The 26,452-nt window shown below is 50.3% G+C and overlaps 1 protein-coding gene and 1 long non-coding RNA gene across 3 annotated transcripts in view; one reads left to right on the forward strand and one right to left on the reverse strand.

Annotated features, from left to right (window-relative positions):
- Nucleotides 1-26,452, forward strand: part of LOC134165864 (uncharacterized) — a 303,752-nt gene that overhangs the window by 267,864 nt on the left and 9,436 nt on the right. The window lies entirely within an intron of this gene.
- MOB3C (MOB kinase activator 3C) lies at nucleotides 1,594-25,146 on the reverse strand. 2 transcript variants are annotated; one of them, XM_062623035.1, is made up of 6 exons: nucleotides 24,412-25,146; nucleotides 23,801-23,859; nucleotides 23,197-23,367; nucleotides 15,693-16,192; nucleotides 6,516-6,718; nucleotides 1,594-2,621 (listed from the first exon to the last, which is right to left on the reverse strand). In XM_062623035.1, exons 4-6 carry the CDS (start codon nucleotides 16,111-16,113, stop codon nucleotides 2,592-2,594), a joined length of 654 nt encoding a protein of 217 aa, XP_062479019.1. In that variant the 5' UTR covers nucleotides 16,114-16,192; nucleotides 23,197-23,367; nucleotides 23,801-23,859; nucleotides 24,412-25,146; the 3' UTR covers nucleotides 1,594-2,591. The 2 variants fall into 2 exon arrangements, with proteins under 2 accessions (XP_062479019.1, XP_062479017.1); XM_062623033.1 differs by lacking the exons at nucleotides 23,801-23,859; nucleotides 24,412-25,146 and having other exon boundaries at nucleotides 23,197-23,459.

The raw sequence follows: 26,452 nt of genomic DNA on the forward strand, positions 1-26,452 counted from the left end.
AAAAAGAGAAAAAAAAAAGACCTTTGAAATTCAGTTTTTAATTGCTGCTTGAGATGAGCCTGTGGGATGATCTTTCAGAAATAACAGCTTTCTGTTCTGCAGGAATCTATAGAATCATCATAGAATCATACATACAGAAGCTTCATGGTGTGGAGGAGGTAAACAGGAAACATTCCCAAAGCAGGAGGGCTGAAATCCTCAGGCATGGGTTTAAAAAATAATCAAAGTTCACTCCCCTACTGTAATGCAGTTACCTGGTGGAACTCATTGCTGCAGGACAATGTGGTGGACAAAATAAAAGCGTGCTGCTATGCAAAGGTATTATTCATACCAAGTCTTGTTTATCTGAGGATGGTTAACGCTTCCTCTCTAGGTATCTGTCCCCTGGCTTCACCACACTCTTGGATTATTCTTTTCTGTTGCCTGATTTGAATATTCCAAGCCACAGATTGTGACTGTTAGTCACTGTCTTCCACAGCTGAGAAGAGGTTGACTCTGTCATCATTATACCTCACCCTGAAGTAGCTGTCGGCTGCGGTCAGTTCATCCCTTAGACCCCACTGTCGAGACAGCTTCTCCATAACTCCCAGCCTGACCAGCTCCCAGAGGGTCGTGTGCATTGAGTCCAACGATGCCTCACTTCTTGGCGTGGCAGAAGGTTCCTGACAGAGCTGTTGTCATCTTCTGCCTCTGCACCACACCACAATTGTGCTTCCACTTCTGAGTTATATGAAGAGGCTGGAACACGGATCCCAGGATCCAAGAACCACACACCTTTGCAGAAAGTACTGAGTAAAGCTCACCACCATGTATCGCTGGAAAAATACCTTCAAGTTGGGAAGCTGGTGAAAAGTCTGCAAGGGGAGGATGCAGACCAGCAACATCTGCCTGTGCCAAGCCACTTTCTGAGATGTAATTTCAGGTCTCAACATAGCACTGAGATCCATCAGTGCTGCAACTCTGTGTAAATCCACTCTTCGAGTTATCCTGGGTGCTTTTTCATGATGCGTGTCTTACTACAGATGAATCGGGGAAGAGTGATGCACACCAAGCTTATTAACATTTCTTTAATTAGGAACAGAACAAAAATATCTAGACTTTTACCAGTTATTTTACATAGAAAATATTTGAATGATGTATGAGGTGTTTTTGTGTCCATTTTGCTCTCTTTTATTTCCATGTAAAAATATATATCTGGTACATAAGCTTAAAAAAAAATAGATTTTCACAACAAAATAAGTGCTTTGAGCACTAAAAATTCACTTATGCACCTTAATGTTAGCCTAAATATTTACATTTTCCAGCCACATCCCTCCCCCCATCCCAAAAACGGGCAAAACCCCAGATTATAAATATCAGCTGTGTCTGGTATACAAAACTTCCCCAGAAGGGCAGGAAATACAAACATAATGCAGTGGCTCAGACAGTTTGATTTTAACTCCCTAAAACAGAAAAAAGACTTCAGCTCTTGTGAAAAGACAAATGGGACAACATTAGTTATCAGGGGCTGCAAGCAGAAGGGAAGGAAATTTTGAGATGTAATACCATTCAGAGGAATAATGGTGCAGACCAGGTAGCAACAGTGTGCAAAAGGGTTTAAGAAGGACTGTTCTTGTGTTTTTGGAAGAAATGGGTAGATTAGGTATCTCAAAGTCCTTCTTCACCTGATTTGCTATACTGTAGAGTTGGAAAATGGAAAACCATCCATTTCTGCAGCCAGCATCTGCTGCTTTTGAGCCAAAACGACATGTCAGGAAATGCTGGCATGTTGAAAATCAGGTTTTCTGGCAACAGCTTCCTCCACTTTCTGAGTCTTTTCTCAGGTAGACTGTGCTGATCATGATGAAAACTGGCCTAGTTCACCTCCTCTGGCATGGGGCCACCTTGCCACTGGTCCAGGCAGTGTTGGATGCATCTTAAGAACATCATGAAGTCCCTCTGCCAAACATGAAAAATCCCTTGCAGGGAAAAATGGTCCTTTTGGTAAAGCATGAATTAGGGCAGAATGAGAGACATTCGTAGCTTGTGGTTAAAAATGGTACATCAGCAACTAACCGCATTAAGGCAGCTTGGATCGAATGTCACCAACTTTGTTATCCAAGATAACATCTTGGATGTTACCACAAACCCACTGCAGGTGGGAAAGGTAAGAGGCATTACTCGGTAGCCAAGTTCATACCTGTTCACAGGGCAGGAATCACTGATGAAGCATCTGGAAATCAGTGTAGATGAGGACAAAACAAGAGGAAGGGTAGCTGAGGGGATGTTAGCAAACACAGAATTGGGTCGTAGAAACCAGAGTGTGCAAACATCAACCAAACTTGCCTTGTTCTCCAGTAAGTCAGTGGCTTTCCTTGGCAGGAGCCATACAACAGAGACTGGGATCTATAACAAAAAATCCCAAAACCTCTGTCCAGAGATGCTTGGCAAGCTTAGGCTTTGGCCATGGCCTGAAGAGGCTCTTCTGCAGTGTTCATAGTTCACTGAGTTGAAATGCCCAGAGCAAGTCCTCAGGAAGAGGTCTTCCACCACAGGGTATCTTGTCCCATCAGACTCCAAATGAGCCAGCTGAGTTCACCTGCCAGAATGCTTCAGTGGCAAATTCGTTCTGTCATTTCTTTCTGCATTGAAGGGGAGAGAGAAGAAAGAAACAGTAAGTGCAAAAGACAGGTTTTGGTAGAGTGACACATCAGTTTGGTAGGTGTCCAAAAACAACCCAAAGAAGTGACCGTGGGAGTCTCTGGCAGTGTTTCTCTATTTCCCATGCCAGTCCTCATGGGAACTGCTCTGCCTCAGCAGCTCCTTCCTGGCATCCTCCTCGGTTCCTGTGGCACAAGGCTTTTTTGGCAGCCTAGCTTTGAGAGTGGTCCAAGGAAAGAGCTGAGATGTTGAAAGATGCAGGTCCTGCTCCTAACTCAGCTATGGAGCAGCCAAACAGGGCTGTGCTGCTCTTGGAGCCTCTGCAGCTGCTGAGGGAGGTGACATGGAGCTCTTGCTCCAGAAGATAACAAGAGCTCACCCAAAGACCACAGTCACACTACAATGCAAGTGAGTGCTATTAAGAGGGCCAAAGGAAAGCTCCTGCAAGACTGGGCTGTGTTTAGGCTAACAGACTGTTTTCTTTAGCCAGGGTGGCATCATGCCAGCTGCATTAGGAAGGTACCCAGCTTTCAGGTGTTGGAAGATGGTATTTATTCTTTCCTGAAGCTTGCAGATAATCTACTGCAGTGAGGGAATTCTGCAATTCCCTCTGGCTCATCAGGTTCATGGCTTGTGAATCTGTGTTTGCACACCGACCCTCTCACATAACCTAAAGGTTTGCACATGAAAATGTACTCCCAAAATAGAGCTGAAGTAGGACTGGGCTGCAGAGAGGAAGGTTGCAACTGAAAAAAGAACCAAGAAAGCAGGATGACCCATGAGTAACCCTATAAAAGTCCCTTTAGTGATATAACCAAGGGGGACAAAAGCTGCAATTTCAGCTCTTTAGTGGTGAGAGATTTGTTTTTAAAATCCACTGGGGGAGAGTGGCAAAGAGGGGGCTTCTCTGTAGGAGTAACAGTAAAAATCACTCAAGCAGCAGAAGCAGCAAATCAAAAGCCAATGCTCTACCACAAAACTACGTTGGAAATGTTTGCAGACATCTCAGAAGGAGAAAGAAAAAGGGGTGAGAAGACTGAACATCCTCTTGCAACAGCATCCAGCCTGCCCCACTAGCACAGCACCACACACCAAAGCAGCCTTGAACTGGGTGGATTGAAGCAATCGGTGGGCTGACAAACCACCTACGAGCTCCTTAAGCTGTCCCCAAATGTCCAAAACATTCATCAGACTGAAGATCCCCACAGCTCTGCCTTAGGATATAATCAGCTGGACCTCTGCCAGTGCTGCCGCCCAGCACCGTGACCTGTTCTTCTCAAGGCAACAAGTGCACGGCTTCTCTCTGCCCCCGTATTTCTTGATCTGCTAAGAGTGAATCACTGCCTTGTGCTGGTTCTGCCTATACAAAGGATCTCTTTCATTCTTGGCTCCCAGGACTTGCTGCTAAGGAATCATGCCTCAGAGAAGCTTGACAAAAGGAAACTTAGGCAGCAAAGGGAGATTCTGCCAGAGGCAGGTTTAGAAACTGAGAACTCCTTCATCCCACTATCCTTCTAATTTTTCAAAGCTGTTTGAGCCTAACAGGACATCCTTTGGCTGGGGAGGTGCTGTTGTTTTCTTTCTTACTTCTCAGTCGGAAAAGCTCCAACCATAATACAGCACTTCAGATCTGCTGTCCTGCTCCAGATATGCTCCATCCACGTGAGTAGTGGCCTTCCATAATCACATGCAGGGAACAAGCACCTCTGCAGGCAGGAGTCTCAGAATTCTGTCATGGGATTCATGAGGACTAACTCTGGCCATCTAAATGCAAGGTTAGGACGGTTTTATGGGGTCATGAGGTAGTCAGGAGAGACTGAACCTCTCAAGGACACTTAATCTCGTCCCTACTGAGAGATTATCGCCTTTCCACAAACCTTGAGCACTTGCAAAAACAAAACCTTGCAGTCTTAGCCTAAAATGTAGGCAGACGGAATGCACTGTCTGTCCTTGCTTCGGAGTCAAACCAGCTCATGAATCCTTCAGGACTTAAAAACACTTTTTTTAGTGTTTTAGCAGGACAACAGCTGCAGTGCAGCCACAGGAAGATCGAGTGTAGAGTGCTGAAGAGGCTGGATGTTACTATTTGTGCATCTTCACAGCTACTGCTGAAGCCAAGCCAGAGCAGCATGAACACCCACAGCAGGCTCCCAGGGGCTCAAGAAACTTCCCATTATTACTTCCCTGCCTGCAGCAGAGAGAAATGCTGTTGGAAGCTTTTGGATCAATCCTAACCCTTGCAGACTTTGGGACTGATGCAGTGTCAAGCTGCAGCCTCCCTGGGGCTGGCCTGAAGGACCATTTTCAGGTATTGAAAGTTATTCATGAGCTGCAGCAACCTGTCCTCTCTCCTCAGCTCAGCATTGCACCCTGGACACAGCCATCCTCTGGTTGCAGGACACTCATACACACCTACAGCAAGTCATTGCCTGAGGGAAGGAGGTCTGCCATGCGGTTGGGTCTGCTTGCAGCTTGGAAGCCAGGCAGTGGGCACACCACAAAATGAGATGCAGCTAGACCACAGGTAAATGTGTCTCATTTCCTTATAGTTTAAGCCTGGTTGCATCACACATGAAAATCTGTTCATGTTAGATTCATCCAGAACCATAAATCATCTCATGTTGAGTGTGAGTCACTGGCTTTGAAAGCCTGTTTAGCTATGTCAGCCTCTGCTAATTATTGGCATTAGCAAGCATCAGTCAAAGGAGATGACACCATTATGGGCTGTATATCAAATGCTAAAGAAGTTTGTTGTGAGGAGTGGTAGTGAGGGAGACTAACTGGACAGAGTGAGCCTGAGCTGCCATTTTCTGGAGCTGAGGGCCATTGTGGTTATACAGGTCACAGTCAAACTCTAGGAAATAATTCATGTAGATGCAGTTGTCATTCAAGTCTCCCCTGATTAGATCATCATTTCTCCATCCCCCCAAATCATGACAGGAGCAGACAGGTAGCAAATTGACTGAAAACAAATGAAAGCAGAGGAGTAAGGCTCTGGAACTCTTCTCATCTCTTTCTCTCTCTGGGATTATATCCCTCTGGTCTTCCCTGGCTCTCTATTGCTGGATATGACCTTTTCTGCAACCTAGCCCTATCACAGCATGCTGAGTACTGGGCTCCCTATTAATTCTCCTCCCCACTGCAACATGTCCTCCTTAGGTCATGTTGTTTAACTTTGCCTGTGACACATTTGCTTCTCTTACAAAACTATGTTTTGTTTTCTAGTTCCCAAGCTGTCTGGCCTCTGCTTCCCACCAGTCCTGCTGTTTTCAAGGACTCTCACTCTCTGCCTGGCTAATTGCTCCCCAAGGGAGGCTGCAGAGAAACTGGAACTCCAGTGAGGCACCTCCAGTGAGGCATCCATAGCAGTTTTCTGGAGGTGTATGTCCTACTGGGGCTTGCCTTCCCGCAGCCTTATTGTAATTCATAATAGGATCTCAAGCAAGGGCCTTAGTCTGCTAACAGGAATCCTCAAGACTCTAGAGAGGAGACTTGAGCTCATATCTGACCCCTGAAAGCCATGGCTGGGGACACTTCAATGTGCAAACTGCATTAGAGTTACTGAGACAGTATAGAGGGACGCTATGTTACCGTTGTCCTGAGGGCAATGAAGAGCAATGCGTAAGACACGGCAGCAGAAGCAGAGTTTAAGGGGGGTTTTCAAAGTATAAAGGGCTGCTGAAAAGTTCTAAGAGCACTAAGGCTGATGGTTACAGGACAGAAAACATGGGTGTGCTTCTGAGTCAAGGTGAATGAAAAGAGTTCAGAGAGGGTGACTGCACTGCTCAGAGTGCAGCCCCTAACTAAACACACCAGTCCTGCATTCAGGCCATGCCACTCATGCTCTCCACCTCCCCACCCTGGGGCATCCTTACCAAAGGCTCCAGTTCCCGATGGTCAACGAGGCTGAACTCCCTGATGAAGTAGTAAAAGTGCTTGTAGCAGGTGTTGACATGAGCCTCAGCACCCATGTTGATGATGCTGTCGAAGTGGTGGATGTAGACATGGACAAAGACACGGAAGAGCCGGGTGAGGATCTTAGTGCAAACTTGCTGGAACTGCTTAGGGAAGGGAACACCTGCAAAGCAGAAGCAAGTTGGAAGCCATCTGACCATTAAAATAAAACATAAACCAGCTAGTGTTTAAACTGTCATGCTTAACAGGCAGTCATGGGTCATGAGGTAGGATCGAGAGCTAAACTGGACAATATGCCATCTAGCTCTCCCCCCATACTTCCTTATTGCCCAACCAGCAATTTCACACAGGCATGGTCTGAGGATCTGGGGAGTTTCCCTTGGAGAGAAAATTTCTCATCCAGTGGAGAGAGCAAACTGTCATGCAGAGCAGTCTGGCAGAGGATCGAGCCCTCTCTCCCTGCTTTTCCTTACAAGCCTGTGAAGGCACAGCATAAGGCAAAATGTATTTATCCAGGTCCATGAACAAAACTAGACCTCCTCCCAGCAGAAGAGATACCTTCCTTGTCCTCTGAATCAAAAGCATAGTTCATACTGTTTTCCACACACCCTCAAAACATCACTTCTGATGCATCACTAGAAACAGGTGGGCTTTCTGCTCTTTTCTTGATCCTTGCTTCAAACACGTCTCATTAAACCAGGAAGAAAACTGCCTTAGTGATGCTTAGGTTGTAATTTCATTGCACCTGTGTGGCACTCCCCCACGAGAGGTCCTCCCAGGCTGATCAAGAACAGGACCCACCACAAGTAGCTCTGTCCTTTTAGCCTAGTCCCACACAAAGACATGATTTACCCTGCATTTCCATCCTTGCTTAAGTGAACTGTTATCACAGTGAAAACCTCAGAGGTGTGATACAGCCAGTGTCAGCAAGCTTGGGGTAAATCTCTAAAGGAAACATTGACTTTGAAACACCAAATATCTATTTTGCAGGAGGAGGAAAATGAAACAAGTGGAATTTGTTTTCCTGAAGCTTCTTCCTCCCCCCTGAGCAATTCCATGCAAATTTGCAAAGAACAGAATAAGCATCTCCCTTCCCACGGCTGTACCAGCCTCCTCCCTTAGCTTCTTATTAATGCAGCACATAACCTCTTCAAAATCTCTCCAAACAGTCTGTGCTCAGGCACGGCCAGCTCACCAGCTCACCCATTTGCACTGTGGAAAGCACCAGCAAGTCTCTTAGTTTAAAAAAAAGAATTAAAAATGGTAATTTTATCTTTGAATCTTTCTCATCAGCCTCACAAGGCAATTAAACCATTGTTCTCAAAGGCTCCTGGCAGTTTTGTTTCCCATGCCCTTCTCCTGCATGGGTGGGAATTGCCAAGGAGCTGTTCTTCCAGCATCATGCATGGAGCCTGTGTTTCCAATGGCCAGGGTTTGGTGGGTGCTTTGTTCAGTACTGCAGCATTCGTGACAGAAAATCATCCTGCTTTGATCTAAAACAGGCTCATCCTAGCCCAGTCTTGCCTTGCTTTGGGACAGCATGAACATAGTCAGCAATGGGGGATGTCCCAGACACCACTTGAGGGAGAGCACATAGCTCAGTGTCACGCATATGGAGAGGTGGTTTTGAGGCTGATTCATGGCTGCTGCTCTGCACAACCGTGAACATGCTGCAGCCTCAGGGCTGTTACCACAGCAGAGACCTCAGTATGACCCATCTCACCGACAGCTCTAGCACATCCCATTAGGACTTTCTGGGAAACGTGCTCATCTGGCAAAGTACAACCAGGTTCTCCCCATGCCAGCACCTTAGGGTTGGTAGCAATCATCTGCTTCTGCCCTGCACCCTTGGCTGCAGAGCTCTCCTTGTGTGCCAGTCTGATAAGAGCAAGGATCAGAGAGAGGTCTCCAAGTTTCCCTGCAGTCTGGAGGGACACTGTGCTTTATCAACAGCTTCATTTGAGCTTTTTGCACTGAGTGAGAATTTGCTGAGCAAATAAAGGCCATAATCACCCATCTGGGGGCTCAGAGATGCTGTTAGGGCATCCCCTGCAGACCTGCTTTGAAGAACCAGTCAAGAAACATTGTTTTTAATAAAGACAAATTCATCATGGCAAGTAGTTTCTAATGGATGCACATTGCCAGGCACTGGCTGGGGAATACACGCTGTTCTGAACAGCCTGTCTTGTGGGACCAGAGGTGAACAGTTACTGCAGGGAGCTCAGCAAGGTGCCACCAGGCAGACAGCAACACATTTGTTGCCTCCAGTTTGTCACCCATCCTACTTGCCTACTTGTCAAAGCAGGCAGTAAGGATGAAATCAGACCTGACCAGCCACTGGGAGTTTATCACCAGACTGGGAAGGGTGATAAGGAAAGCAGCAAACCTCGACCCAGTCCTGAGCTGAGAAAGAAATAAGGTCAGACATGAACAACAGACCAAAGGAGCTCAGACTGCCAGGGCTGATAGCATCTATAGTCCAGATACTGCTGTCAGATGAGCGACCTCCAGAGCTGGCAGATGGTGACAAGTGGCTTTTCATCCCTTTTGTCCTGAGGATAGCCAGGGAGCATCTTGTCCTGTAAATCAGTTCCCAGCAAGTCTTCATGGACATGCTGGTATCCAAGAGGGGGGACACTTCTAGCCACATCCTGGGTTCTCCAAAAACAGCTCTTGTATCAAGGAACAGGGGTGTAGCATAAATCGTAGCTCATAGAATAGTTTGGGTTGGAAGGGACATTTAAAGGTCATCTTTTAGCCTACCCCACTACAGTGCTTTCACATGAACCCAGCTCCTGGGAGGTGAAGTTGGGCTGCTCTTCTTTGTGTCCATCACAAGGTGTCAGTGTGTGGCTATCCCCTCCAGATGTGGCCACCTGTAGTGGTGGCTGGCTTTCACTAATGGGCACTAATGCCACTAATGGACAAGTCACCCCTCACCCTACCATGTCATGACACCACCACCCACCATGGTCCCTTGGATCCAGGGATTACAGCTCCAACTTTGGCTCTTTCTGCCCACATCACCCCTTTCACTCACACATGTGCCTAGGGAGGCATGAGCAGACCCAGCAGCACAGGGCACAACCCATGACCATCGAGTCCTGCTGCCTCTCCCCATGCTGCAGCCACATCTGCGCCTCCTGTGCCAGGACCCTCAACATAGGCTACAGATGCTTGACTGGACCTTGTGTCTGCACAGGGTCCTGTGCCAGTTGATCAAAGCACTTCCCATGGGAAGGAAGCAGGGTGGATATGTGATAAGCAGGTTGCATCCGCCAGTAGCAGTTGTGTCTTGCTGCTGATCTCTAGTGGCTTGGAGAGAAACCCACAGCAGCCGCAGCAGGCACTGGCCACGCTGGCAAGGATATGGAGACATTCCCGATCTCCTCACCCAAAGCTGAAAGGAAAGGGCTCTCCAGCAGAGCCTGCATCTGACCAACCCAGGGAGAGCAGCAGAAAGATGTGGCATAAATAGCCTTGCCCTGGGTCATGGCTGCTGGCTCAGCGGATGTCCAGCAGACAATGCATGTGACATCCTCCTCCAGCACGCGAGGGGACACAGCAAGAGCAGGCTATGCCTCCTCCCTGCAGCCACCACATCCCAGCAAAGGGCAAGCCCTGGAACAGGGATCTCAGCGCTATCGTGTTCTTGCAGGTGTTGAGCTTTAAACCAGTCAGTTCACATCAGAGTCATCCTGGCTGGTAAGAGGGGTCACCATGCATTCCCCAAGCACAGAGGGTGACAGGCTGCTCCCCAAATGACACCCACCTCCCAGTCAAGCTGGGCTAGGCAGATCAGTGTTACAACTAATGGGGCAGAGAGACCTCATTAGTGGCCAATATGCTGATAAGCAGCACTTGGGAATGGAGCAATGGTGACCCTTGTTTGGGGAACTTCCTCTGTCTCTGAGGTGGTGCACAGTGGCACAAACCAGCAGAAGTAGCAACTTACAGAAACAAAGGAATGAGGCTGGTGGGACTGACACTGCATGGCTGAGATGATCTGTTAGCAGGAGTATGGCAGGCCCGGGCAAAGTTAGGATGGAGCCCAGCCGAGTGATGCTGCTTGGGTTTGCTTCACCCTTTGCAGCCCTACACACATGCAGGGACCCAGCAATGCCATCCCAGTGCATCCTGCTGGTGCTGGTCCCAGCTGCCCCAAGGGACAGCAGAATATCACAAAACCCACCTGGGTTGATTTAAAGGCACTGAATTTAACTTTACAGTTAATTCACTGTGCTCACTGTCCAGCAGCCTTGCTGCTTTTGCAGCAGCAAACCCACAATCTGGCAGGCAGTAGCCCCCCTCTGACTCTCCTTGCATGATGAGTGATGAGGAGGGAACTGCAGGGAGCAATATGAACTTCATCAGATACAGGAAAAAGATTTATACACAAGGTGAGCTCTTCTCCTCCTGTTATCTAGGTATGCACTACCCAGACGCTGCACACAAACCAGGCAGCTGGTGGCTCGGAACATTGCTTATCCCAGTGTGGAAACACAGCCCAGTCCCAGGAGGAGTGGAGCAGAGCAGTAATCCCCTGCAGCAGAAAAGGGGGAACCTTACCCCTGCTCCAAGCCAAGGCAAAGCTGTAAGTACAGCAGGTACAATTTCACTGCAACACAGCCAGGGCACTGGTGAGCAGTGTGACTCACAGCCCTGAAATGAATTAGCACCTTCAGTTTATCTTGGATGCTTTGCTTGAAAACCCCAAGACGTGATTCAATGCTCAAAAAAAAGCTGCTTTCCCCACTCTCTGCTGATTGCTTCAAAGCATAAAGAAACCATGCGGGACCACGTGTAAAAGGAAATGAAAATGAGAGCTAACAAAGTGCCTGCGCTTATGGTACAGGACCGCAAATGGCTCTGGGATCTCTCCTGCCCCTTCTCCTGTCCCTAACCCTTGTGCTCCAGCCAATTTAATATTTTCAGGATGAATCAGTACTGGGAAGCTGTTTTGCTTCTTGGCAATGGTATTTTTTGCTCTGCAAGAGCAGTACTTCAATGAACTATGTAATGAATTATTGTTGTTGTTATTATTTCTCAATTCCATTTTGGCCACCGTGGTGTTGGTGATTAATTTTTGCCTAAAAATAAGTCTTTAAAGCCCCATTTAAAACTAATGGCACCGTGGCAGCTGCAAGCGGGTGTGAAAGAAGCTGGAAGAAAATAGGGGAAAAAAGAAGACAAAGCATGTAAAAAATAGCCAGCTGAGAGAAGGGCAATAATTAGCTGAATCCTGAATGTTTTCCTCCTGTTGTTATGGGGAGAAAGTATTGGATAATTTCACACCAAGTTCTCTCTGCATTTCATAATTGTTTTGGGACAACGCTTGAATGGCAGAGCTTGAGTTTTGAAAAGCTTTCTAAGAACTGTTCCAAACCCTCCTGTGACTGACGCTCTGTAGAGCTGCAGGCACATTTGGCAGAGAGCACAGGGTGTTTCCGCCGCTGGGTCTGGTCCAAGCCCTGCATCTGCACTGATTTAATAACGCCACAATGGTGCTGATGGAAGACGCCTGTGTGCAACCAGCAACCTGATGCTGGGCTGACAATGCAGACACAGTGGGCTGCCACGGGCCCTGCAAAGCCCATCCGGACAACTCTGTGGAGCTTCCTAAAACCAAGGCACCACAGGCAGAATGGTTACTGGAAAGAGTTGATATTTTCCACATGGTGATTTATTCATGTGGCCACTCACTGAAGAAATTTACTGATATAGTTTTACCAGCTGGTAAAAATACACCTGTAGAATCATTTATTCTTCTCCCTGAATGGGAACAATGCTTATTCTCCATTTAAATGTGTTTTTCAGGACAGCTATGTTGGTTAAAAGAGTGGAAACAGAGCACTAGCATATGCAAACTGATACGGGTTGTCTGGGAAAGCTGCTGCTGCTGCAGATTTACAGCAGGCAGGTTGGCATAGCTCACCCCATGCAGGGATTTGTCTCATCTTGACTGGCAGACAAACAGGTTTCTGCTCCAGAGGAAGGATTATGCAGCAAAGCCTTTAAGTATGACCGAGCCCTGCAGGTGGATGGGGAAGACACAGCATCTCCCCCCAGTTGTTGCTGTGGTACGCAACAGTGGCCCCATTAAATCACCATAAGGATTTTCTGCTGATGGAGGCAGCTATCCAAGGGCTGTGGTCCTGATGGTTACCTCTGCCAGGTCACAAGCTGTCTGCTGGCTTCAGGCTCCCTTGCTGGAGCTGGGACAAGGACCTGTGCAGTGGTGCAACTGAAGTATCTCACTAGAGATCCTCACTGGAGTTGTGCCCTGTGATGCCAAAGGACCCTGTGAGCCCACAAGCCACTGAACCATCTCTGCTTATTTCCAGCTGAGCTTCTCACCCCAGGGTGAAGGATTTCCCTTCTCTGACCCGTGAGATACCTCTCCTTTAACCATCAGGACAGCCATGAGCAAGCCCCACTGAATCATGTGCTGCTTCAGGCTTTGTAGCTGTTGGATAGAGAAAGATGCTGTGGTTAGCCTCAGGCAACATTAGCAAGTTTGGGGAACACTTACTTAAAGGAAAAATATAAAAGAGATGTCTGTTTTGTCTGCGGTCAGGGGGGCTTAGCCAGGAAAACGGGAAATCTTGGTGCTGGGGCAGTTTTATTGCATATGGCAAAGAGGGGCTAGGAGGGAAAGCTGAGATGCACACAGCTCATGGAACACCTGCTGAGACAGCAGTCAGCTGTGTCAGTGGACCTCAGTAGTACAAGCAGGAGTGGAACAAACCTTCACGCTAAACCCCATCTCTGCTGCTAATACTGAAAAGCCTCACCCTGCCTCCAAAGCATGACATTTATAATTTCCCTCCATCCCTTCATCAGACTCAAATCCTCTCCTTCAAACAGCTCACCTCTCCCCTGTGTCCTCTAGGTGCCTTATTCCTTTGGTCCTGGGTCTCTTCCAGAGGGGCTGGCTCTTTAGGAGGGAGGCTGAGCATCTCTGTTTGCTCGTCCCTGAGACCCACATCCCTCCCCTCTGTGTGTACCCCCAGCCTCCCCCATCATCCGGTGCAGCAACAAGGAGCAGCTCATCAGGAACATCACATCAGGATGTGACATTTCCTTTTGGCCAAACACCTCCATTTTCTGAAATGCCAGAGCTACCGAGCAATTACCCAGCACACAAGGCAGGCCAGTGAAAGACAGTTAACAGGGGACACACTGATGACAAAGTGCCACCAGGTCCTTCCTACCCCTGCTTCCCACAACAGCCTTTCATGTGTTTTAAAGTGTGATCTCAGCCTAAGTTCACTTTCACATGTGGGAGGCCACAACCACCAAGCTGTGCCTGCAAGGGGGCTGAAGTCACTCGGGGACACAAAGGTCCCCGCGACAAAGGGGCTTGGAAGAGGGGCCACTGGAATGGCTTTGGAAGAGAGGAAAATGGGTTTTCCCCATGACTGCCTGCAGCCAGCCCGGATCTCACCCAGAATTGCGCCTGTACCAAAGTAAAAGGAGAGGTGGAAATGAGAGGCACGAGCTTTTCCTCCCCACATCAGGATGTGTTACACCTCGGAGGCAAAAGTGACAGAAATGGGGTGAAAACCAGCAGGGCCACAACTATGCTTTGCTTTTGCTCCTCACAGGGAGACATGAGAGAGCGGAGGGTGCTGTAGGCTCCCTGTAGCACTGACTCCCCAGGGCAGCTTTCAAGCAGCATCAAATCCCAAATCCCACCTGAAAGGCATGAAATTGGACCAGGACACTCTCAATTCTGTCTGGAGGGAAAACTGAGTAAATCCACATCTTTGCCCCTGCTTTTAATGGTGTGCAGAGCTTCTCCTTGGGAAGAAGCAGACCTAGCTTGTATCCTGTGGCTGCTGTTTCACCCCTTGGCAGCAGTCAGAATCAATGGGGATTTTGTTGAGACTGCCAGCATGGAGTATCCTGCACCAACACTATCAGCCAGCCACACTTCCAGCCTCCTCTATCCATTGGGATGTGTGGAGCTCACTGAGCCCATGAGGGAGGGATGCCACCATGGCACAGGAAATGTCACCAGTGAATCCTAGGGGCAGACTACCCCGTGTGCCCCAAAGACAGCCTGTCTATCTGTCCTCCAGCATGAGGATCTGGCACCGCACTTGCCCTGCCTTCCCCTCTTGCCTGCAGAGAGCCAAGGGCCAGAGATTATCCCACAAAAGATACACAACTAGATGCTACAGCATAGACAAATAGGGCTACAACAGCTAGTGGCTGCCAGTAATCCCACACAGACCATTTTCTTCAGTGTTTCCCAGCATATTAATGAAAATCCTGAGCCTCAACTGCACTGATTTCATATGGCTCTGTCAACTGTGCTGCTTGAGAAAACAAACAAGGTCAAGCAACCTTGCAAAGCTGTATCTTTCCTCCTGAAGCCCCTTAAATATTCTTTTACATTCAAGTACCTTTGCATTTCATCTGAAAAGCAACCACACCAAGGCACACCTGAGGCTCCAGCAGCTCCACCAGCCTACGCATCAGCTCTAACCCTTGAACTCATCTCCCCAAAGGACAAGAAAGCAGCTAAGTAGCAGGGCTAACATCAGCCCTGGCAGCTGCCAAGCACTGCAGGTCAGCAGCAAAGAGGTTACTTTCAAGCTGAGTTGCCTTTGGCAGCTGCTGCAAACCCCTAAGGCCAAACTTTTTTGAAGGGGTGCATCGTATACCCTGGGGATTGGCAGCTGGAAAGGCCAGATTCCAGGGACAGTAAGAATGTAAGTAGTAAGAATGTGATATATAATCGGGGCTGAGATGAATTAGCAGAGGTGGAAAGGAGCTGAGAAGTGAAACAACAAGGTGGGATGAGGTTTGGGCCTTGGGACCACCTTTAACCAGCCATGTGCTTCAGCTCCTCGAGGAAGTGCAAGGAAGCTGATGATCTGCCTGCCCTTATTTCTCACAAACACAGAATACTTGGAAAAAGCACAGAAAAGGAGAACATTGTTTTCTACATCCTCTAGGAGAAAGACAAGGGCTCCCAAGCTCAATTTGGGACTCTAAGGAACACCTGGAACAGGAAAGGCCATGATCCTTGGGATCACAAAGTCAGCAATACCAACCCTGAGGTGAATCAGCAGAGCCTGCCCCAGTTACAACCCCAGCCTTCTCATGAAGAACCAGAGCACACTCACCTATCCTGGTGGGGAAGATGTCCTCGTTGTTAATGAGCATCTCGATCCAGTCCATCAGCATACACATGTACTGCGGAGCCGACAGCTTGGTTGGCTTCTTGTACTTGCTATCATCCTGCCACCTGTATTCGTACTTGAGTCCACCAGACATGATGGGGCAGCTCCTTTCCGTGCAGTACTCTGACATGGTGCCGTAGATGAGGTTGATGCGGTTGAAGAAGTCCACCACATGCACCGCGATCCAGTCATTGATGCTCTCACCGGGAGGCAGCTGCACCACTGATTTCAGGTCCAGCCCAGACTTGAGGGAGGCCTGGGCTTTCTTGTACAGCTCAAAGCGCTGGGTGCCCGGCTCAAACTTCTTTCGGGGTCGAAACGTTTTGTCTTTGTTGAAGACTTGCTTGAGACACAGTGCCATCATGGGTAGGGGTGGCCAGGGTGAGGGCAGAGGCTCGGCACAGGGTCAAACCCAAAGCTGGGGTCTTCAGGGGTGGAGGTCTCTGTGGGGAGAAAGAGACAAATTTTAGTCACATATGAAGCCAACATGGGCACGCTCATAAGGATGAGTTCACACCAGGATGCTGGCTGGCACTGCTGCTCTAGCAGCACATAGGGATGGAGATTTGGGGAAAGCTCCTGGCCCCTCCACATTAGGGTGACATGAAGCAGCTGATGCCACCTCACACAGCAGCTCCTGGCACTGGAGAGGGTGAGCAGTGCCACGTGTACCCTGTGCAAGGCTCAGTGGCAGGCAGAGCCCTTCCTCACTTCTGTGCGCACTGGGACCTCACCAGGCTTCAGCCAGGCTCTTACCTTTTATCAATAATTGCTGCAATAAAGCAAGAGCCATGACATCAACAGAGTTCACCAGCCTGGGAAGCCCCAGCCTGGTGGCCTTTTCCTCTTCTGGCCAAGGGAAGCATCTCTTTCCTGGGGATTTCTCAGGATAAATAACCCCTATCCCACTACTGTGGCTGGTGAGCGATGCTCTGGAAACCGCACTGTGAGCACAGCTGGCTGCTGGTTCACACAGCCCCAGTCCGACATCAATGGGAAGAGGGGGGATTATTTTTGTTGTTCTGCCCCGTGTGTTTGTCCAACAGAACAAAACACGCATCCGAAGAAGGGAAACGGCAGCACAACAACACAACGTGCCAGGATGCGGCCAGCCCTCGGCGTGCACACAATGAACACAACAGCTGGAGTGGCTGATGCTCTTCTGGGTGACTCGGTCTGGAAGTCACGAGCTCAGCAAAGTGCTGAGCTCACCCCTTCCTGCCTGAGTTAGGAGTTATTTCCCTTTATTCCTTTTCCTCCCTGAAGCTCCAGTGGAAATCCCATCCACCCCAGACTGAACGGTGCGTTTTGTTACCTGCACTCATCACCTGTAGTGGTAACGTGAGATCAAGGCCCCTTTCTGCTAAATGCTTTGGTGAGGCTTAGAGAAGAGAAAGTCCTTCAACAGCATCCCCCCAACAGGAGAAGATGGAGAATGAGTTAAAAAATAGGAAGGAAAAGATTCACGGAAAGGGGAAGTGACTTACCCAAAGACACAAGCAGGAGGGAATGGTGCCCCAGCAAAACTTGGATGCACATTCCTCATTAAAAAGACAGCTTGTAGGCAAAAGCTTGCTGTATAAACTCTGTTTTCTAAACTTAGCCCTGTGCCACAGGTAGATTCTGTGTTGCCCAGTGGAGACCAGCTAAATATTTTGTAAGAGAAACCCTGTGCCCCCCTCAAAACCCACACATGAGGGCATCACTGGAGGCAAAAGGACCTACTGATCATCCCAAACACTTGCAGGTCTGCCCGATGGGGATTTCTATACCAGAGTCAGCACGTGGCTGTGAGGGAAAAACCTTTGTGTGGTTGGAAAGCCCAGCATGAGTGCCATTAGTGCTCTAACCATGGCCTTTCCTACAGGCTGGAGTGTTGCTTTGCCACTGTTAGGTAGCTCATAGCATGGTGGTACCAAACCCTGCCATGCTCTGCTGTACCCAGTTACAACCCGACCTGAAACCATACGGTTTTAGGTGCTTTATGGTCCATGGAATGGGTCACAGCCATCATGCAATGTTATGCAGTATGACTTTCATAGTGGGGTATCTGTAAACCTTCCCCAGCTCATGTGGCTGGGTGGGATTTTAATGGGTTCTTATTTTAGTGACAGGACAAGAGGGAATGTCTTTAAGCTGAAAGAGGGAGATTTAGATTAGATATTAGGAAAGAAACTTTTCACTGTGAGGGTGCTGAGGCACTGGCACAGGTTACCCACAGGAGCTGTGGCTGTCCCATCCCTGGCAGTGTTCAAGGCCAGGTTGGATGGGGCTTGGAGCAACCTGCTCTAGTGGAAGGTGTCCCTGCCCATGGCAGGGGGGTTGGAACTGAGTGAGCTTTGAGGTTCCTTCCAGCCCAAACCACTCTATGATTCTGTGATTTATTGCTGAAGGGCAGTGACTGGGGAATGTTTCTTGGATGCTTTTTCCTCCCCCACCCCAAGCAGGCTCCAACCATATCAAAGGACTTGTTCCCCACTTCAGAAAAAGAGCATGAGCTCTTCAAAATGCCAACCGATGGAGAGAGCAAACAGCCCAAGGAAGCACAATGTACACCAGGGTACTCCGGGCCCAGCGAGGCTGTAAAGAAAAGCCCTTATCTGTGGCTTCCCACCCGGCTGTCACAGGATATTCAAGGCATATCCTGTCGATAGCACCTCTAAAAAAAGCCTCCTGGGGAGTTTGCTAATGCATAACAGTTTCTGAAATATGTACACATACATCCATATACATTCATCTATAACTGCTGCAGTGGGGATCCTAATCTAATAGCAAAGGAAGTGCTGGGATACTGTTCAGGATGAGACATCCAGCAGGGTCTGCCCTTATGGAGGAATATGTGATGGGGCTGAGCAGTGCCCAGGCCTGCAGTCAGCATGGGAGAGAGGGGGCCAGCAGCACCTCTGGTGCTTTTGCCCTTCTCAAAGCACTTATCACTAACTGGCTTTGCAGCAAGCCAGGACATGGGGCTGTCCCTGCCCTGCTACTGTCCATACCCTCACATATGGGCTATTTTTTCTCTCCTGTCACCAGGCAGCAGCAGAGGGCTCTGGTCGAAACATAAAAGCCATTAAAATAAGGAAAATTAAACAACTGGTCCTTTAACAAAAAGTCAGGATTTGCCATCTGACACTTGGCAGCTTCCCGGGATGGGCATGATGCAGTACCCACTAATCAGTCCTCATCCTGCAGCTCCTTCATCCCAGTTCCCAGCCAGTCCATGACCCCACCAACAAAGCTGAGCACCCCCTTTACCCAACACCCAAATAAAGCCCAGGGGCTGCCACCCTGCAGGGCTGGACAGGCATCACACAGGACCACACCAAACCTGCATTCTCAGTCTCTTTGCTGGACAGATACAGGATGAACAACTTAGAATCACAGAATCAATTAGGTTGGAAAAGACCTGTAAGATCATCAAGTCCAACCATTACCCCAGGGTTGTCAAATTCATTCACTGCTCTGGGAGCTATTGCTGTTTGCAGACTCTTCCATGCAGAGACTGGGTTGTTGCAGGGTAATGAGAATCCAGCCTGCTAGAGGATATCCCACCACGTGTGTCACTTGCAAGGGGCCATGAGCAGTGAAATCAGTTCTCCATGAATACAGTGTGGGGGTCCCTTGTTCCTGTGTCTCACATTACAAGTCCTCTGCAAATATTGAGCCACTCACTGAGAAATAAACTCTACATCTCATCTCCTGAAGCCAGAGCCTTAACACCCCACAACCGCACCTCTGCATCATCCACAACCGGATCTTTGTGTTTCCCTGCAAGCTGCTCTCGCTCACCAGGCAGGTGGGAATGTGCTTCATGCTTCAGTACCATCCAGATGAAACACCAGTTAAAAACGTAAATGAAGAAACAAACCTGCTAAACATCTGCCAAGTGTTTTCATAACATACTTCTGATAGAGATTGCCAGGAATGAGGGGGAGAAACCTGTCACTGCTCAAGTGCTTGGAGCAGACCTGTACCTGGGATGCCAGCAGGACACCGCAGCCTTTCTGCTCCCCAGGCAGCAGCACACACCAGAGCAGCAAGAGCGGTTTTGCTTTCAGGATCCTCGCCAGCATCGCTGCCAAATCACTAAGTCATCAAAAGGCCGTGGCAGTTTCACTGGAGAAAATGCTCTCCAGAAATTAAATTTAACACAAAGCCAAAAACACATCCTGGGATTTACGACCCGGAGAAGCAGAGAGGCACCGGGCCAAAGAACAGATTTGCTCTATACCTCGCTCCAAAGCTATCACTGCCCAGAGATGGATGTGCAGGAAGGATGTGAGCAGCACAGGGAGGAGCTGCACAGAGGCCAGGATCAGGGCTTGAAATACCAGCTATGGCCTTTGCAGCTGAGGTGCTGAGATAGGACCTACCAGCTCGGTGCAAACAGGCACTGCAAAGTGACCGATGCCTCAGTTTCCTCTTGCACAGGGACCCAGCACTTGCCCCTGCTTTCTGGGAAGAAAAGCAAAGTCCTTTGGGAATGAACCGAAATGCATCCAAAACCTAACTGGAGGAAAAGGGCATCAGCATCGAATGCGAGACCAGATCTTCCTGGTGTCCACCTTTATGCATCTGACTCAACCAGTGCTCTTCCATCACTGGCCAAATATTTGGGACAGATCCACATAAAAGAACAGAAATGGCAGCTCTTTGAAGGTTTAGCTGTGGTGTGGAGTTCATCTGAGTCTGATGTCCAGGGCTGTTGCATTCCCCGAAATCAGACTTTGGTCACTGAAGCTTGGGGTGGGAAAGGAGACCCGTCCAAGCCCAAACCCAAATTGTCCAAGTCCAGATCACAGCTTGCACTGCCTGTCCTGGGAAATCTGAAGGTGAGCTGCCATTCAACAAGCTCAGACAGCAGCTTCCTACAACATGACCGTACACATCCCACTGGCAGGGCCTGGGCCGGCGCCGGTGCAGCCGCCTGCAGGTCTCTGCCTTTGGTTCCCACGTGTGAAATCAAAGCTGCTCCTAGAGGAGCCTTGGCAAAGGCTGCAAACCCACTTCACCGCGCCGCAGTTCCCATCGGCGGCGGTTCCGGCACCCCAGGGGCTCACACGTCCCTTTCTGAAGCATCTGCAACCCCCCAAACCAAACCTCATCCCGTTCCTGGGAGCGGAAAGGGGGGAAGCAGGCAGCTGTGGAGCTGGAGACGTTTCCTGCTGTCACCCCATGTCCCTGCTAAGGACAGTAGGAGGGTGGAAAGAGGCTGCAGCTTCTCATGGGACAGCCATACTACAGCGTGTTTAGTGCTCACCCACATCCATGCTCCCAGAACAGCCTTGGCTTTGCAGAAGGCTGGCAAACCCACAAAACCTTATCCACAGCTCTAAAGGCTGCTGGCTTCAGGCCTGACCCTGTTTGTACCAGCAGCAGCAGAAGCAAAACTCAGTTGGGTTTAACAAGAACCAAACAAGAGCAGGGTTAAGCTCTGCAAGGGCACAGCAGAGCTGCTGCCAGGGTTGTAGCAGGCAGAGACATGTGAAACACTGATTTCCCAGCTTGCTGGTGGGTCCAGAGACGAAAGGAAATGAACTGGATGGGGGGAGAATGTAAGTTCAGGGTCGAACTAAGCTGCTAGTTTCAGATTTGAAACTTGCTTGGGGTTTTTACTTAAGCTTTTTGTTTCTTCTTCTTTTTTATCTTTTGGAAACCACAGAGGAACACGGCAAGGCGAAGGCTTTGTTGTAAACTAAAAACAACTCTGAAAGTTCTGTTTGCAAGCTGGCAAAACACAAGGGGAAAGCAGGCAGAGTGGAAGGGGGGGGGGCTTCCTCCCCCCCATTCCCAACACAAGGTCACCAAAGGCAACCTCTGGTTTTGACCCCAGATAAACTGCAGTCAGAAAGCCTGCAGGAAGGATCAGACACACCACTGGTTTCCAAGGTGGTGGGCACGGGGCGGTCCTGTGCTTCCTGCCTCAGTTTCCCCAGTTTCAAGATTGCTCTCCCTCCCTGGGCTGCCTCTATATTAAGGGCTGCAAAAGCAAAGACTTTAGGGGTGCAGGTGCCCCTGGAAGCATTAATGGTCATGGAGGGTAAGGACAGAGGAAGGCTTTGACACCAGCACCTCTTGCAGCTCCAGTGCCAAGTGCATCCTGTCTAGATCCAGCCAGAGACAGTTACACACTCACACAAGCATCTGACTGGAAACCACAGGCAGCTTCTTTAGCAGCAACCTCCAGCCCTCGCTGGCAGTGCGACAGCCTGGGAGCACAACAAGGGGTTCAATGCCACAGGCAATCGACTCCAGCTCCCGCTGCTCTGGGAGGAGGGTGTAGAGGAAGAGTGCAGGTACATGCAGCTCCAGGCACCATAAACTAAACTGTAGGTTAACTACTACCACCTCTGCGCATCCTCCCCGAGTTTCCCCAGGGGGATCTTGCCTTTGGTCACCCAGATGTCTACTTCTGCTTCCCTGCTTTAGGGGATTCCCTTCTCCCCACCACAAGCAGTGTGGAAGTCCCATGCTGCCCCATCTCCAGCAGGGCAGGCATCAGCTCAGCCACCCTGTGCCAGTCCCTGACACAGCAGCCAGCTTCCAGATGGAGAGTGTGACCAGAAACCCACTGGGTTTTCACTGCTCTAGGAAGAGCTGCTGTCTGCCTGCTGGCTCCAAACTCCTGCCTCTGAGCTTCCCTTCAAGCCCCAGAGAAGCCCTGTTGCAGAGTCAGGCATTCAACCTGTCCTAGAGCATCTTTCCAACCATGGCTGGATTAGCATCCCAAAGACCAAGGCAGCTTCTCCCAAGCAGCCCTTGAACTGCAGCCACCCCAGCCTCAATCTAGTCAGGGGTTGTGAGTGCATGGTGCTCCCGGGGAAGGGAACGTATCCTGTCTTTTCCAGCCATGTCTGGTTTAAATCATCTAAGGAAAGGGGAGCTGCAGAATGAGGATGCTGGGGAGCACAGTCTTGGGGTGCTGGCCCCCTCCCTCAGTGCTTCCTGCTGGAGCCAAGCCCCAGCTAGGCTGTCTGTGAGAAACGGGGTTATTGGCTGCTGATCCCAAATATAACCCAAACGATGGAAAATTCCAGGAAACGAGCCAAGAGAAGATGCCGGGAGGGGGATCAAAGCCCTGCACGTAGGCTGGGGGAGCTGCAGGGAATCTCTGGGCTGCCAAACCCTCCTTGTGCAAACCGTCCCTGGTACCAGAGAGACCCATGAGAGGTGTGAGCATCCTCAGAGGCAGCCCTGGAGCACCAGTCTCCAGAGCAGCAGGACTCAGTCCCCCAGAGCCACCAGCGGGAAGCTGTGATGGTGCTTGGAAATCCCCAGTTCCTGCAGACCGGACCCAGCATGGCTTCCAGGAGCAGGGCTGCACAACTTGGCTCATCCCTTGCTCTGTCCTGCTCCATGCCCTGCCTCCCTGCCACACCAAGAGCCCAGCAGCAGCTCCCGGTGGACCACAGCCTGGCCCAAAGGCACTGAAAAAGCTTTTCCTGACCTCATTCCTGGGGGTTGCAATCTCGCTGCTGCCACCAGTGACTTGTTGGGAGCCCTGTGAAGAGGTGTCCAATGGGCTCCGCAGTGCCCGACCGCTCCGGTTCAGTCCCAAGGGTGCTTACTCCGCAGTCAGCGCCGTAATCCCCCACACGGGAAGCCCCAGGCCTGCGAGCTGCGGGAGGGAGGCGAGAGGAGATAAACCAGCTGCTGAAAACCCATCTCCAGCGCTCGCCCTCACCCAGTTTCCCCACCCACAACTTTCCGCCCTCCCTCTGACACCAGCAAAGCCGCTGCCGGGACCGTCCCAGCCGGGAAGCGTGTGTCTGTGCTGCCTTCCCCTGCCCGAACCCCTTCCCCTGCCTACCAATGGCTATCCCTGCCCTGCTGCCAAGGGCTCCCGGACCTTCCCGCACCCCCAAAACAGGCTCTCTTGGTATTTACACACTGGCATGCCAGAGGAAGGGGAAAAGCCTTCTGCAGGCGTCCATGAAGGATTGCTTCTTCCCAGGCTAACCCCCAGCGGGTCTTGCCCAACCCATGCTTAAAAGCACCCCAGGAGCATCCTCAGGGGTGCAGCACTGACTCTTCCCACCCCTAAGACTCACCTCATCCCAGCACGACTGGCTTCCAGCCCCAAATCCTTCCGCTGTGCTTTCTGCTCTTACTGATGAATAAAGGAGAAAAAGTAAGAAGAAACAAGTCCTGGGCAGGTTTCCCGACAGGAATGCTGGCGGTTTGGGGATGGCAGCAGCAGCGAGAGCCACAGGCTCTGGTATTCACTGGGGTTTCATTAACAAAACCCTGGGGCCGAGGGCTTTTCTATGGCCAGTGATGTCACATCCTGACCCCACTGCAGGCAGCTCTGGTTGTCCCTGGAAAACCCACTGGGAAGCGGCCCCACGATCACCCACTCCCAAGCACCATTCCTGGGTGCTGAGGTCCTTTTTGGCACACAGTCCCACACCACTGGCTAACTCTATGCTTTCATTGGACAGCAGCACAATGGGGGAAAGGAGGTGAAACCCTGCAGTATCCCCCCCCCCCCCCCCCCCCCCCATCTTTTCCCTCTCCCTTCATCCTTCTCCTCTCCACACTCACACCAAAATCAGACAGAGGTTTCAGTGCCAGGCCAAGCTGGACACCATCCAACACAAAAAAGCCGGAGAGAAGGGAAAGAACACATCAGACCAGCTTCCTCTGCTCGGAGCAGACTTACTTTCTGTGGGTCTCGGAGGTGGGGTAAGTTCTTAAGTGCGCTGTGGTCTTTAAACACTCCTCAGTGGAAGCAAGCCTGCGCCAGCACGCTCAGTGTTGAGAGGAGCAGCCAGCCCGGGTGGGATGGCTCTGCTCTGGGGTCAGGATGTGCAGCTGGTGGTGCACCCTGCAAGTGATGCTTTGGGGTTGGAGGCAGCAGCACAGCCCTGGTGCTCCCTCTGCCCTTCCTGGCACAGCGGTGTGTCTGTCCCAGGGGAGCAGCCACGGCAAGATGAGATGTTAGCGCTGCTGCAAACGTGTGCAATTGTTTGGCACCAGGTCAGGTCTAGCAAATGAAGCGTTTCCAGGCTTTGCTTCAGCGTGCATTGAACTCAGGTTGAGCCAAGCATGGCAGGGGATGGGGTGAGCTGGGACCACAGTGCAGGTGAGGGGGGAAGGACCAGAAGAAGTGTGAGAAAGGAAACCACAGACCCAGCAGCCTGAGGCGGAAGGAGGATCCGGCTGCTGGATACAGTTGTGTGAAGCAGGAAGGTTTAGGATGAGGGTTCCCTTCCCTGATCCCTGCAGGAACTGGGGATCTTGATCCTGCTGCAGCAGTGGATTCACCTTCCGACCCCATCCAGTGGGATGCACCTCTGCAGGATCTGGACTTCTTCCTCCTGTAATGAGGCTTCTCAGCTATAGGTGATGCCAGGGTTTGCCCCTGAGGCACAATGTTCAGGGACAGCCTAAAACTCAAGTTATGGCAAACAGCCTCCATTATCCAGCAGCCTCCCCAAGCAGCCAGTCACGAGGGAGCTCAGCCCAGGCCCTACAAGGCATCTGCTCTCCTTTCCTGCCAGCATTGTGCTGTGCAGGTGTAATAGAATCCCTTTGTCACCTGCAGCAGCATCTTACTAGGAGCAAAGAAGACATCAAAGGGCCCATAGCATCAGGCAGCAGCCTCTAGCAGATTGCTTTGGGCTGGAGCCATAGGGAATCAGGGTTTGCACACCCCAGCAGCACCTTGCTTCCCTGCTTGTAAGCCATTTGGGACATGGCTGAAGTTGATGGGAGGATACACTGTGAACAGGATTCACCCATGCTTGGCACTTACTGCAACAGGAGTTGGCTGGGATGTCTCACACCTACAGAAAAAGTAGAACCTGGAAGCAAGCTCATCTCCTGGGGATGAAGGGAAGCACAAGCTGTCAAATTCATCTGCCTGGCTGCTTCCCCTCGCAGTCATCAGCTAGCGTAACACAACAGGCTCAGCTCTGTGTGTACATCCACCCCAGGACCCACAGGCTGGTTTAAGGACACAGAGCCTTTTCCCCATGAACCCTGCCCCACTCCTGAGCGAATCTTGTGGTCATTACAAGTCTCAGGTTGAAGTAACACCACTAAAATGAGGACCTGGCTCAAGTGGCCCAGCAGACTCCTCCTGGCCTCTGGCAAACCAGCTCTGTGCCCGGCTTCAGCATGTTCAGGTCACAGCAGCAGCTCCACGAAGTCTCTTTCAGCACATGGGGGAGTTTCCCAATGCTGGATGCTCCCTGGTTGCATATCAGAGCCACCCTGAGTCCTGCCAAGGTCCTCCATCCCAAGGGCAGTGTCTGTGCTTCTCCACGAGGGATGTGGAGAAACATCCGCAGACCTTGTGAGCAGGGTGTGGAGGTCTGTGGAGCAGATGTAACTCCTGACAGCTAACAGCAAGCCAGGAGGAAACTTTCAACTGAAATCTAAGCAAAAAAAAATGGGCACAAATCCAAAATTTAGAGGGCTTGGCCACATAGCCAAGATCCCAAAGGGAATTCATGGCCAGGATTTACATCCAGGCGAGACGGAGCCAAAATACTTAAAGGCGAGAAGGGGTCCTCCCATCCTCAGCAGTCTGGAGCCAAAGGAGAGGGGCCAGGAAAACAGCACAAGGGCTGAAGTTGTATGAGCTGCAGCCCTGCAAGTCTGCAGGGGTGAGCAGCACCTCCTGTATAGGGAATTAACGCCTAGCATGAGGTTTTGGAAACCTCACAGAGCAGAGAACTCACCAGGATGGAGGGTCC

Source organism: Pezoporus occidentalis, unplaced genomic scaffold, assembly GCF_034315485.1.
Source record: "Pezoporus occidentalis ecotype Australia unplaced genomic scaffold, CSIRO_AGI_Poc_V1 ctg25, whole genome shotgun sequence".
Lineage (NCBI taxonomy): Eukaryota > Metazoa > Chordata > Aves > Psittaciformes > Psittacidae > Pezoporus > Pezoporus occidentalis.